We start from the raw sequence: 14,152 nt of genomic DNA, 5'->3' as shown, positions 1-14,152 counted from the left end.
AAAACAACAACGCCTCCCCGCACAGAAGCCTCAGCAGCATTCGTGAGGGCAACGCTGCAATCTGAGCCTGGCCGTGCTCAAAAAGCATCCATGGTGGTGCAGTGGTCAGCACTGTCGCCTCACAGCAAGAAGGTCCCGGCTCGGGAATGGGATCCTTCTGTGTGAGTCTCCATGTTCTCCCTGTGCCTGTGTGGGTTCTCTCTGGTACTCTGGCTTCTTGCCACAGTCCAAAGACATCAAGAGGGGACGAGGCTGATGGATACTCTAAACTGACTGTAATAGATATTCTTCTCCAAAATATATATTTCACCAATCACGAGTGGTGTTAAAACTTAAAAAATACACTTTCTCTGGCCTTTGAAACATTCAGGAAGGACTAATCAATCATTTTTGGAAGTAGCATAGGTCATTTAAACATTCTGAATAGGTTTGGGGTTATAACTTTTCTGAAAATACTTGCTACAAGGGCAATTCTTGGGCCGGGTCAATTTTGACCCGGACCATACTGTGAAGGTAAGGGATTTGAACAGTATGTGAAGGTTAAGGAAAAAAAATCATGCAATGAGCAAGATGCCTACTGAGAGCAGCATAGAGCTCCCAATGAAAGCAGGACATTAAAAGGATACTTCATCCAAGTGTACTCTGCCTTTCAAGTACTCAAAAAAAAAATCTATTATTTTTTTAATCCTGCATACGATATGAGGCAGAAAGAGCCAGCCACCTATATTTAGCTTGAAGCTAACAGAGCCACGTAAGCCCAACAACAAAACTGTCCAAAAATATCTTCTTACAAATTCTCAAGAGCATTGTTTGGTGGAATTAAACCTGCTGAATGCTCAATAATCCACAAATACTTTAAACTGAGCTAAAAATAAACTACCAATAACCCCTCTGGCTCTTCACTCATTCGCAGCAGCGCCGAGGGCAACCAGCCACCACCTTCCAGAAGCGATGAACCACAAGGGGTTTGGTCTCAAATACAAGTGCCATTTAGCTGTTGTTAGCGGTCAGTAGACTCAAGCTAAATATATGTGGAGGGCTCTTTCTGCATGCTGGAGTCACAAACAATTGACACAGTGGTGAAAAAACATCTTTGTGAGCTCGAGACTACACGCTTATTTGTGAGTGCTTGCAAGATTATTATTTTTTTTTAGGTCAAGAATTGCTTCAAGTAGTCTATTATCAAGCCAGGTTCAATCACAAGCAAATGGGCTTTGGTTGTGATGTGCAGAGGCCTTCTGCATGAGAGGAAAAAGATCTTCAAGTATTCAACATGAGTTCAGTTGCTCTTGATTCCACTTGTGTGGATATAAAAGAACACCGAGGACTGAGAATCTCCAGACTAATGTGTGATGTATTTAGTCAACGGATCATGGATCAGAGCAGAGGAGCAATCAGCTGTATGATTAAATTAATTGCAGGGTATATTCATATGCATTAATACTTGATATCTGTCAAATATACTACAAAGCAGATGTAAGACTTTTTAACTCAACCAGTATTACTGCCTTGTAGGTAGAAGATCAGAAGGAAAAATGGATTGATTCCGATGAAGAGATAATCAATAATCAGGAGAAATATTTGAAAGAGATCATTTCAGCTTTCTTGAAGTCATCTTGATCGTACACGGCGATTTCAGGTTTAACTGTGTTTCTCCAGCATTCCTCACCTCCAGGCGGGGGCTTGTTCTTTGAGGTGAGGATGACAAAGCCAAAGCCTTCGTTGTCTTTGCGCTCCAGAGTTACGTTGAAAGACTCCGGCCGCGAGGGCTGGCTGGGCACGACGGTCTTCGGCACCTCGACGTGAGGCGTCTGTGGAGAGCTGCTGACGAGGGGGGGCGCTACCTGCTGTGGCTGCTGGCCGCTCTCCTCCTCTCCACCTACGTCTGGCAAATGACACAGAGAAGTTAGAGAAGGCCCACATTCGCTCTTAACCATCAGTGGCATAAGTATTCATCCATTTTATTTTATTTGTCATAATGTTCCTGATTTGTAATTCTAAGGTTCATTGCGTAAATGATCCACGACACAAAAGCTAAAGCAGGAAGTCTTTTTGTTGAAATCACTGCACTTATGAAATATAACCCTGTCAAATGTACACTTGAGGTGAGAGACGGTTACCATTTGTTATTCATAAAACAAGCTTATTTACCTCAGGCTCTCTTCATTGTTTGGCTGAGTTCCTGTTTTATCAGTCGGCATTAGGAAATCTCTTCTCAGCATGATTGATGCTTAATTTTTTGCAGCCTGATCAAAAAAGCTGTTGATGCAATACATCAAATCCAAAGTCATCTAAAAAGGTATTTGTACTATTCATGGAGTGGTTATTTGTAGCGCTAAACAAGCTTGAATGCAGCAGGGATTTGTGCTGTTGAAAAAGAAAACCTCAGCATATTCTTTTTTTTCCCCCCTCATCCTTTGAGATGTAAATCAACTCTAGCGGCTGATCTAATCTTCACTGCCCTTCATGCAATCAGGCTCTGATAAACAGAGACAACAGCAACATGGAGGGTGAATTCTTTCATTCACTTATCAAATAGAGATTTCTCATTCGGAACTTTTCTTTTCAGGAAAGCCTATGATCATCATGGAAGTCATCCAGAACACTTTTGTGTTGAAAGATTTGTGAAATTCCAGATCTTTAGCTGCGAGATGCTCCTCCGCACTGATCTCAACAAACGGGATAAAACACTAGAAGCAACGAAGCAGTCTGTAAAAGCTGTAAATGTCCCCTGAGAGCTGATTACGAGGAAAAAGACCCACCGGCGTGCGACAGTTTCCTGCGAACTGTGAGCATGACTTGGCCGTTACGGGCAGCATTGGTCATCAGCTCCAGCACTTGTTTGTGGGATTTGCCTTTCACTGGCACGCCATCGATGCAAAGCAGCTCATCCCCTGCCCGCAGGCGCCCGTCCTTCTCAGCTGCACCCAGCGGCACGATGGCACCTATGTAAACCTGTGGAAACCAGAGAATATGAGAGAAAGGGCTGAGAGTACTGATGTGAGCGAGGATTGACTGGCATCATTGTCAATAATCGCATTAAATCCTCTTAGTCGCTCAGATCATTTGATACTTTAAGTACAAAATAAATGCTTGCTGTTTTATTGACAGTTTATCTCCCATTGTTCAGCAGCGATAGTGGAAATTCTGGCTCTTTAATTTCGTGAAAGCAGCTGAAATGTCGATTTACTTGCTGCTCTTTGGATTCTGAGGCTATGAGCAGCATTCCCAGCATCAGCTGAGCCGCGCGGACCACCACCTACCGGCTGATCCGGCCCCTCCCCTCCGAGGACTCTGAAGCCAAAGCCAGACTCCTGGTTTCTTTTGATGAACACGTCCAGGTCCTTGGTATTAGGAGCTGTAGGGTAAAGGATAAATAATGCCAAAAAAAAAAAGCAATGAATGCTGCACATCATGCTGCGATATCACAAGGGTATAATAGTCTTATGAGCTGCGAGTTTAGTCTATGAAGCTGAAGTTCTGAAGCAGATCCATCGGTAACCAAGCATCTGATTCAGTTGACTACTCTGGTTATTCTGTATTCTGCTCCTGTACCTGGTATCAGTTGTGTGGCTCTTAAACCCTCGAAAACATAAAACCCACCAGCCGGATTCAACCGACAGAATTGAACAGCCAGAAATAGACAAGATATTCAACTTTCTTACGGTCCTTAAACTCATCATGTGTGACATGCACTTCAGTCAAATAAAATAAAAAGAATTACAAATTCAGCATATAAAATTATGATATTTTCATCATATTCATTCTATTCTACTTGCCTCGTGTAAAACATCCCCATTTGTACAAACAAGATCATTCAAAGATCTGACAAAACATAGAAACTGTTGAAAATGTATCAAAGTGTGTTTTTGTACCAATATTGGTCATGCGTATATTTATATTGGCAATTTTTCACAGCAAACAATTTCATCACAGCCATACAAAGTTTCTTCTTTTTATGATTTATGCCTGAAATCCCCCCAGAAACTGATATGAAGTGTTGTGGTTCAGAGGGAAAAAATAAACTTTACTGAGACGTCTTCAGATTTCTCTTCATCAGAGAAATACATATGTAGAATAGTATATAGAAAATGCAGATATAGAACTGAAACGATGGGCTAATCCTGTGAAATGTTATTAGAGTAACTATTAGCTTTCTTATTACTTGGTGGTTGTAGCTTCTCAGCTTTGAACATTAGTTTGCTGTGTTTTATATATGATAGTGAATAAAATATGAGGCCTGCAACAAAAAAAAAAGATCTGTTTAAAGAACATCAGTTTAAATTCTGGTAGCTTGAGAGGGGAATCGTTGCAGTTAATTACTTAGCTGCAGAGAGCAGTAGAGAAAGATGTCTCGAAAATCTTTTCTCCAGAACAGGCGATGCCGGGGTTAATTAAACCAGGGTTGTATTTTACATTCAATAAGAAAAGAGAAACCTCTTTAATAAAACAGTTTGCAAGTGTGTGAATCCACAATCACGCTGACACACTGAGGATGGTGGAGACGGCGGAGACTTACGCTGGCTGTCCAACATGGCCTTAGACTTGAGGTAGAGTTCAGACGCGTCCGGTTTGGGGGAAGATGAGCGCAGGGTGTTGGCTGAAAAGGGGAGCGGGTTGGGGGCCACCTCTGGGTAAGAGAGGGTCTCTGTGCTGTTGATTAACTCCTGCCGCTGAGGCTGTGGTCCAGGCTGGGAACTGGGATGGGGCATCTGCTGAGGAGCGGGCTGGGACACAGCCTGGGACATGGGCGCTGTGCACTGCAACACAGAAATGATAGAGCAGAGAGTAAAATTTGACATCAGGGGATCGTGAGGTAAAAGAACCTAATATAGCCCAACTCCTGTATAATATCTAAAAGATAATGACAGGAATCAGGGCACTGAGCTACCCTGACAGAGGAGTGAGCCTCCATCAAATAGGAGGAGGATTTGTAGGAGTTGGGGTCCGACTGTACATGGCAGCCAGTGGAAAAGTCTTTCTCATCAGACAGGGTCAAGCATGGACGACCACAACTCTCCAAAACTGTCAAGATGACCTCATTTAGAGTCGGTGGTGAAGACGTCATAGTCCTCCTGATTTATACCAAAGGTTGGAAGGCAACAAATTCTGTCAGCCGAAACCAGACCAACAAATCTTTGTTGAACCAGTCTTTTCCTTGTCATATTGAGTACTTTTCCCATCCTAGTCTAAACTACACACGCCCACTTGCTGCTGGCTACTCTGCCTTCAGCTGTGTTCCTGTCACCACAAGCCAGAAGAGACTCAATCAGACTGAAGCAGGATGCATTTGAACGAGATGGCAAGATGAATAAGCCCTTGTTTCAAACAGGACATCAAAAGGAATAAAACAGACAAATCAGTCATACCTCTGTTTCTGTAAAACCATATTCAGCTGAATCAATATATTAGAAGTATTTCAGCATTACTGAAGAAACTGGTGCCATATTTTAGGGGGAAAAAAGTATCAAAATTCAAAAAGCCCAAAAGCATTATTTCATTTACATGCATCGGCTCAAAGGAACCCTCACTGTGAAAAGAGTCGGTCCACCCACCACTCACAGCTGATGGGGAGAAATTTAGCATAGGTGGGCTTACCTTCCAGAATTACAAGCTCAAAGTACTGCACTCGTCTTGTGTTTTTTTAAGACGTGCAACCACACATTCTGTGTTGAATCAATAAGGCAGTATGAGTAAGCCTGTTGCTGCCTCAGCTCCTCTCTATTTTAAGAGAGCAGCATGGGGGAGCAATACAGGAACAAGCTGTTGAATGTGGCAAATCATCTTAATACGCATGAGGATGTGAAGGTGCCAGAAGCCAGCATATTTAGCCACATGCATTCCCAGAAATAACAACCTGGCTAATGTGGGCTCCATGAATGATGAGGCCAAGACAGCTTCCCCAGCACACACAGGCTGAGTGATACAAGACAAATGATGAACTTACCGGTTTTAATGATTTCACAGGAGATGTCTGACCTGGAAGCAGAGAAATAGAAGGACAGAAACACTCTTATATTATATTCTATCACACCTGCCTTCAGTAACAAAGCTGAACACCACACCTACCTCTATTCTACATATCCTAACATCATGAAATAAAAAGAAGTCGCCATGACTAACTAGTTTTTGTTTTTTTTTACCCTAAGTCATCCTACGATTAAAACAGTAGGGGTCAGTATTCAGCGGCAGCTCAGCGCTGGAAACACAGAGGTGACCCGAAAGCTTAGGATAACATGCTCCTCTCTGGGTTTACTCATCAGCTTAGTAAGAAAATGGAAAATATTTTATATATTTAAACTGCCGTGACAATTTTTTAAATAACCTTTTTTAAAATAAATGTTTTTCTGAGTGTCGGCTGGTATGACAGACTGACATTTGCTTTGGCTCGTCCCCTGTCAAATATTTCTGTGGTAAATGTACCAAGCTGACAGTCCTTGATCGTATCTCTCTGCAATGACTGCAGTGCACGTCCCGTGGGGCAGGGCATTTGGTCTCATTTCCAGATTTAAATCCAGAACAGTGAGCAAGGCCAAATAATTTCCTGTTTCATTTTTCTGTGCTGCTGTCATCGGCAGGGCGTGTGGCTGAGAGTAAAAGCTAGCAGAATCCTGAAGTCTGTGGGTGACCAGAGGGAAGCCCTGCAGGGCTGCTCCTTTTAATCCTGGAAAGCTGTGATCTCCTACTCCTTTTTAAGCAGTGACTAAGTCGGCATATGCACATGAACCAGCGAAGGGAGATGTGTATAGGGACGGCACACTCGGGCAAAACAGCAGCGCTCACACACAAGACAGGCCCCTGGAACTGAGGGTGCAACACTGATATCTCCAAATCTGGGCCACTGCACTGCAGTCAAGGCAGAAATGCACAAACCCTTAAAATCAGTGCAAGCTTAAAGTAAGCAGAAGTGTAACGATAACCCACCACGCCCTCTATCTCTTTCCTACTCTCACTCTCTCTCTCCCTCCCTCCCTCTCTCTTTCTCCAAGCAGCGAGCGAATCGCAAAACTGACATCTCCCTGCACTGGCACGGCGAAGCTCACCGTATGACTAAGCATGACGTTTTCCCCCCGTTTGGGAAGGTGCATGTTGGATGATGCAGAGTTGATGTGGATTAGAGCGTGAAATTACATTATTTAGCATTGTCAGGGTCCGTGTGTCAGAGCCATACCGAGCACTAAACAGTGAGCGCTATCATCCATCCAGTGTTTTAACTTGTGGAACATTTTACATTCAAACTGCTCTCATCTTTTTTATCGCACAGCCTCTTTCAGAGAGGAATTTCACAAGCCAGTGGACCCCTCCCCTTGATTACCTGTTGATCATTGGTATTCGTCTGAGAGCAGGATAAAATAATAGAAACATTTTGGTGGAAAGATGAGTAATACTACATGAAGCATGTGAGTAACTTTTGGGGGGTGGGGGTCAGAATCAAATTGTAGATCCTGGATCCTGAAAAGTGTTGTAAACCATCTGCAGGATTTAGCTGTGAGCAGTATTTCTTGACATGCCATAGACAAATTACAATAATCTCTGAGTGCGTGTGAGATGATGGTAAAAGTGTTTCGGCTTCTCTCCTGTTTTTGACACAGATTTGGATGGTACTATGTTCATATTCCGTGTCCATGCAATCTCCTTGTAAGCTCCTTTTGTGCTTTCTTACTGTTTTTTTTTTTCTAGGGAAAGAAAGAGAGATTAATAACACAAAGCTTTGAGGGAAAAAAACTGATTTAGGGATCCTGGGACTGAACCACAGGACGATCACTGGGCATCAACACGTGCTAGTTGTCACCTCGTTGGAGCAGTTATCTGTCTACATTAACATGAGTACAGAGAGCAGTCAGCAGGGGAACCTCTCCGGCTGCGAGATCCTGCTCAGGACTAGTTTGATGCCGACTCACCTCCTCTGAGCACCAGCACATTGACCTCGCTGCCCACAGGAAGGTCTTTGAGGATGTCCACCACCTGGGAGTGGCTCAACGTCTGGACATTTTGTCTGTTGATCTCCTTGATGACATCACCCTTCAACAAGCCACGGCACCACTGGGCATCCAGGATCATCTTCACCTTTTGGCCCAGAGGACAATCTGCGATGGCAAAGCCGAAACCTCCTGGACCTTTTACCAAGGGCACACTCACGAGCTCTGGCTGTAAGAGAGTGATATCAGGACCCTCCTGGGTGTGAGGAAGATGGTGGTGGTGGTGGGAATGATGGTGATGGTGGTGATGGTGATGGCGTCCCCCATTAGTCATGGGTGGTACTGCAGCTGTCTGCCTGGGTAAGGTTCCTCCATCTGGGACCTTGTAATGGGGGTCCTGAGGTGTGGAGGTGGAGGGAGAAGGGGAAGTTTCCTTAGAGGTGCATAAGCCTCCCGAGGCGTCCTCGCTGCTGCTGGTGTCCTCAGGCAGGGGGTAGCCCCGGCACAGGACCATGTCCACATACTGGTTGATCGGGATGGACTGGAACATCTGGACCACATCAGCGTGAGTCTTTCCAAGCACACATGCCCCATTGATGTCAACAATCACATCACCTAAAAACAAAAAAATTTTTTTAAAAAAAATTTTTTTTTTTAAAAGAAAACAAATAAATGAACTAATAAACTCCTACAACAATATCTCAGTAAGTGGAATGACAATAATCCAGCAGAGAGAAAATGTATCCGGTCCCCCTGCTGCTTCCTCAACTCCTTAGACAACGCAGAGATTTTAAAGAGAATTGAGAAAGAGAGGCAACATGAAATAGAACAATCACTGACATGCTGCTCTCATCCTCCTCCTTTCAGATCACTATGAGGGTGGGGGGTGCCATCACACTTGACCTGGCTGACATATGAGCTTGGATGGTCAGCTGAATTGCTGACTGAATTGCTAGCTGGCCCAAAGCCCAGTGGAAGATTCAACCCACCTCTGCAATCGATACCCTCCCCTAACAAACACAGCTGAGGTTTCACTGCGGTGGAGTCCTCAGTTAAGGCCCACGAGACGCAGCTCTAATGATTTCAAGTAAACACCAGCAAAGTGAGAGAAAACTAAAACATCCGCACCGATTAACGAGCGCTGCAAAAACAAAGTAACATGCACTTAGTACAATCCTCTGCCTTCTATTATCATCCAATGAAATTAATTGAGTGTATTTTAAGTAACATAATTCAGCTTCACTGTGGATATGAAAACTGAAAATAATTATTCGCTCTTACCCACTGTCTCATGCAAATTATGACAGTACAATCATACATGTGTATCACAGCGCTTACATATTCAACAAAAGGGAATTTAATTAACCGCTAACACTGGGGTGCTATTGCAGTAAGATTAGGGAATTAATCAAAACGAGCCTTGCAAAGCTACATGTAGCATACATGCTTTCGCAGACGTCTTTCGATACCCAGGCTGGTCAGACTCTCCCCATTAAATATTAAAGGGTCTGTGGGCACTATTAAATCTCTAATATGTAGCTGCTGGGCGTTACCTATAAACTGACCGTGGAGGTTATTGACAGATGTCCTATTTTTAGACCTGCTCTAGTGAACACAGCTTTGGAACATTTGTCTTTGCTTGATCAAGCAATGTGACATTCACAGTCAAGTGCCAATTCTGCAATCCTTGTGTCAGCGTGTTTGTTTGTGTGGACTCAGAGTACATAAAACTGTATTATGTATAGTCAATGTGTGTACAGGCATACATGCAAGGCAAACAGAGTACATATCAATCTGACACCTACCCAAAAAGACCAGTAATAAAAGCCACTTAGAGTCCCCTTACATTTCTGACTCCTATGATTTTGCAAGGTCAAGTAGGACGAACTCTCACTAAAATCCAAACTGCATTTTGACAAAGCAGAACATCCGTGTGACGCTCACCTGAAGTGATCTTGTTGTCATGTGCAGCAGGCCCATCAGGAAGGACGTTTTTGACCTGCAGGAACTCGTCGGGTCGGTCTCCTCCAATGATGGTGAACCCAAATCCCTGGGGGCTTTTTCTGAGAGCAGTTTGCAGGATAGAGCCCTGTAGCTGGGTTGGATCTCGCGTGAAGCCCCGCGCTCCCCTACTGGACTCGTCTATTGTGAGGATGAATGTAGAAAAACAAGGAGGATTGAGTGGAGGTAATACACAAGACAAATACTTTTAAAGGAACATGTCGCCTTTTTTTGAAATACACTTATTGTCCATCCTCCCCAGAGCCGGTGGAGAGGATAGATACGCTCCTCTCCCTCCGTGTGTGCAGTAGAAAGCTGAAACCCACAGACAACTTCTGACTGCTAGTTAGCTAAGCACAAAGAACGGTAAGAGCTGAGCAGGTTAGCATACCTTCTTCAACAATGGTCTTTACCTTCCATAATTCAACTTGGGTTGTCCATAACTTTCATTGTTACATGATTAAAATTTAGGAGATACTGTAATATTAGAACCAGACAGGAACTACTTTCCTGAATCAGAGCAGTGATTTGACCATTGACTGTAGATAATTAGGATTTGACGCTGCACCTCCAAAGGCTTACAGAAGTTTCAGCAGAAGAAGCCAGTGTTGATAACTGGGAGGAGTCTTCTACTGATGATGACCGACTGTGAGAGAGGATCATTACTTCCTGAACCTTATCCATTTCAACCGGAATACACAGGAGAGGAACAAAGACAGAGGCATGCTAACCTTCCCATCCATTACTATTCACTGTGCTAAGCTACCGATGGTGACAGTAAGCTGGTCCCTGCTGGTCTCAGCTCCCTAACGCATGTATTAAGAGGAAAACTGCATCTGCTTGTCTGACTCTGGGAAAGATAGTAAATAGGTGTACCAGCCAGAGATGTCACATAAAACAACTGTAGGCGAACAAAAAAAAAACAAAACCCAAAAACCCACTGACTTCAGAATTCATATTAGAGTTAAATCATATCCAGGTTCACAATTTGCAAAGCAAGCCATGAGTGTCTGTGAGGTACATATGAATGTACTTACATGTGAAAAATGAGTCTGTGATTTGAAGAGGAACAGAAAGGCTTGCTCAAAAATTGCCATCTGTCTCTGGCTTGATCAACATTAGCAGAGTGGCATCGCAATGACAGCGCGTCACTCACCGTGAGTAATTACACACACACACACACACACACACACACACACACACACACGCAGACCCACGTTACAAGACTCCTGCTCTGTTTGCAAACATAATAAACATCCAGTTACTGTGAATTGCCTATAATTTACCTGAGTCTCCCCCACACAAACAATTCTCGCTCTCACTGCTGCAATAAAACTGAGATGCGACTGACATTCTCTAGGTAAACTTTTCATAGCAAATTTCCTTTGTGGAACCTGGAGGAGGTGTAAATGGGACAACTTTCTCGAAGATAGGAAATAAATTATATTAGGTTGCATATGTGTGTGTGTGTGTGTGTATGTGTGCTTGTGCGAGAGAAAGACAGAAAAAGAAAGAGGAAAAAAGAGTGCGATAAGAGTGATGAGACAGAAATAGGTGCAGAGAAATAGTTCTCTTCGACAGAGAGGGAAATTCCAACTAAATGCCAGCAGGTTCCCTACGGTGTGAGCCTGTGAGACTGAGAGTTATGTGCTGTGTCTCTGCACACTGGGCTGTTTCTAGGGGCAGTTCCCACACTGATAGATGGGGTACATCAATCTCATTAGGGAGGAATAGATACACCCCCCCCCACACACACACACACACGCACTCTTACAGCGCTCACAATGTGTCATGAGCTTGTCATTTGCATAATTGTGTTGCAACTGGTAGATGAACGTGACCAATCTAAAGGGGGGGGGGGGGGGGCAATCGCGACAAGTATGATTAACATAACACACACTGGACGAGTGTCAGACTGTTTTTGTTTGATAATTGCAGAAATATAAGCGTGAAGGCGTAAAACACGAGATTCATCAGGAATCAAAGCCTGTGTAACATGTTCTACGCAGGGATGTCAACGGTGTGTTTCATACAAGCTGAGGTTCAATACACACGTGAACTGCAGGTTTTTACAGGACTGTATATTAGTATTATTCGATTTAATTATAAGATTGTGTGCATCTACAGTGTGCATGCACACACGCACACACAGACACACACACGCGCTAAAATGTCTTTGAGAATACGACTGTCAAAAGACTTCATGTTATGTAAACTATGGTTGTGTAAATATCAATCATCAGGCTATATCTGTAAATGCACGGTATTTTTTTTGGGAGTATTAAATGATAAAAAGGAACCGAACCCCCCAAAAAATGTGCCATAAAATCGCGACCAAAATCTTTACTTTGTCACATTCCTCGCAATTTTGTTCTTTGTCACAATTAAAGTCCAGCTGAAATAAAACATGCCCGTAGTTAATATACCTGGTCACATTGTTCGACTATTCAAGAAAATATTTGCAAACCAAAGAATATTCCAACGCACGTGTTTGTTCTGTAAAATAAAATACGACATATAGAAGTATGTACCAACCAATAATTACTTGATATGCACCCAGCAGTAAACCTTAGCTGCATATGCAAATGTTGCATCTGTGCTTCTTTGCCATTAGCCAACTCAAACCTGCTCCCCCAAAAATTAAGAAATTAAAAATTCCCTCCAGCGTTGTTTCCCGCCTTTCTATCCCATTTCACCTGTGTCACAATCGCAGCTACAGGCACTCAAAACGGTGCTTCAGCTGCTCCATCATACTGGCCATGCATCCCTGAAAAATTCTTCCATGATGACCGTGAAAGCAACACTGATAGACGGGTAAAGAGCGGGGGGGGGGGGGGGCGCTACACACCAAAATCACGTTTACATGGTGTTGATTAAGCTGTGGCCCACAGAGGGACAGCGTGTATTCTCGGGGGTGAAGTGATTATATGAAATGTCAAAGAGGACTGTCGGCGCTGTAATAATGGCTGAGTGAGTACAGTAGTCTGCTTTGCTCCCGTGCTCTCTGCCTTTGTGTGCTGTATTCAGGCCAGCTGATCTGTCAAAACAGTGTTTAGAAGCCACCTCACTTCATCCACACACTCGCACAAGACCACTACCCATTATTTCTCATTATTAAGGGGCGGGGAGGTGGTTAGCAGGCACAGGGGAGGTAGTTGAAGCTGGAGGGGGTGGCGGTGGTACACAGACGCAAATATCATCCACAGACTGTAGCGAGGCTCAGCTGTGGGACGTGAGGTCTGCATGCAACAGAGTGAAGCAGACAGTTGTGTCCAAGGGTTGTCTGATATACGGAGGCCTGTTAGAATACTAATGTGGTCATGTTTCGTGTGTGCGTGTACAGACGACTCGAATGATTCTCACTCGCCTTACAAAAACACAGTGCTCGCGGTTCTCAGGCCGTCTTCAGAGGACGGTGATGAGACCGGTCGGGCAGCAGCGCTCGCCACAGGTGGTAAATGATGAGCAGATGATGCAGTAGAAACGAATGATCACAAGTCACTTTCAAGCTTCATTCCCTTTCTTTGCGTCTTTGAACTGCGGTGAATGACAGAGGGGCGGGCATTTTCAAAGAGACCTCAGAGTCCTCTGTGTTTTATATCTACTTGTCAAAATGAATTCTGCCGCCCAGCCATGCACTGCTCCATTATTCAAATTGAATATCATTGCTTCAGAGGCTATGGGCTGTTTATCTGCAGCCTGTCGACTGTTAGAACATCTTCCAAACATCCGTCGCAGCATGAGTGAGATGAAAAAAGTGCTCCAATATTTGGAGAACAAGTGTAATACCTCGCTATGTTTTTTTTCCTCCTGACAAAGCCAGAACCTTTATTTTCCATCGACACCATCGTCTGCTGTGTGTCATGACACACGCAGGAGGACGCTAACCTGCTAACATTGAAATCATCTGCTCTGACATCATCACTTCCCAATAAAATTCCTGTACAGGTTTTTTAACCACTATGATGATAAAATGTTGGATGCTTAAGGCTGAAATATGTCTTTATTAGACCTCATAGTACAGCTGATAACTCAAGTATTTTACACAAGCTAGGAATTCATTTTTTGTGCCAGTCACATGACAGCAAGATAAATTAACCATTGATAACATGACATTATACGTCATAATAATCATAATTCATTACAACCAGACGATTAACTCATATTGTGGACATAACCGGACAACTAACTTGTTATCACGAGACAATGGCTGTTTTCTCAACAATGGCCAT

General features: G+C 43.6%; 1 protein-coding gene across 9 annotated transcripts in view; it reads right to left on the bottom strand.

The window, feature by feature from the left end:
- The window catches only part of magi3a (membrane associated guanylate kinase, WW and PDZ domain containing 3a), a 140,305-nt gene that overhangs the window by 9,990 nt on the left and 116,163 nt on the right, over positions 1–14,152 (bottom strand). For all 9 annotated transcript variants that reach the window (XM_086213251.1, XM_086213253.1, XM_086213250.1 and 6 more), the window contains 7 exons: positions 9,864–10,061; positions 7,902–8,534; positions 5,948–5,979; positions 4,520–4,760; positions 3,264–3,358; positions 2,763–2,955; positions 1,670–1,885 (listed from right to left, as the gene is read on the bottom strand). In XM_086213251.1, coding sequence (XP_086069377.1) covers positions 1,670–1,885; positions 2,763–2,955; positions 3,264–3,358; positions 4,520–4,760; positions 5,948–5,979; positions 7,902–8,534; positions 9,864–10,061 — 1,608 coding nt within the window. The remainder of the gene's footprint in view (positions 1–1,669; positions 1,886–2,762; positions 2,956–3,263; positions 3,359–4,519; positions 4,761–5,947; positions 5,980–7,901; positions 8,535–9,863; positions 10,062–14,152) is intronic.

The sequence above is a fragment of the Aulostomus chinensis genome, chromosome 9 (assembly GCF_037954235.1).
Source record: "Aulostomus chinensis isolate RoL2024-O1b breed Wild chromosome 9, RoL_Achi_v1.0, whole genome shotgun sequence".
Taxonomy (NCBI): Eukaryota; Metazoa; Chordata; class Actinopteri; order Syngnathiformes; family Aulostomidae; genus Aulostomus; species Aulostomus chinensis.
The sequence above is the reverse complement of the archived record's forward strand: the minus strand, read 5'-3'. Positions and strand labels throughout refer to the sequence as shown.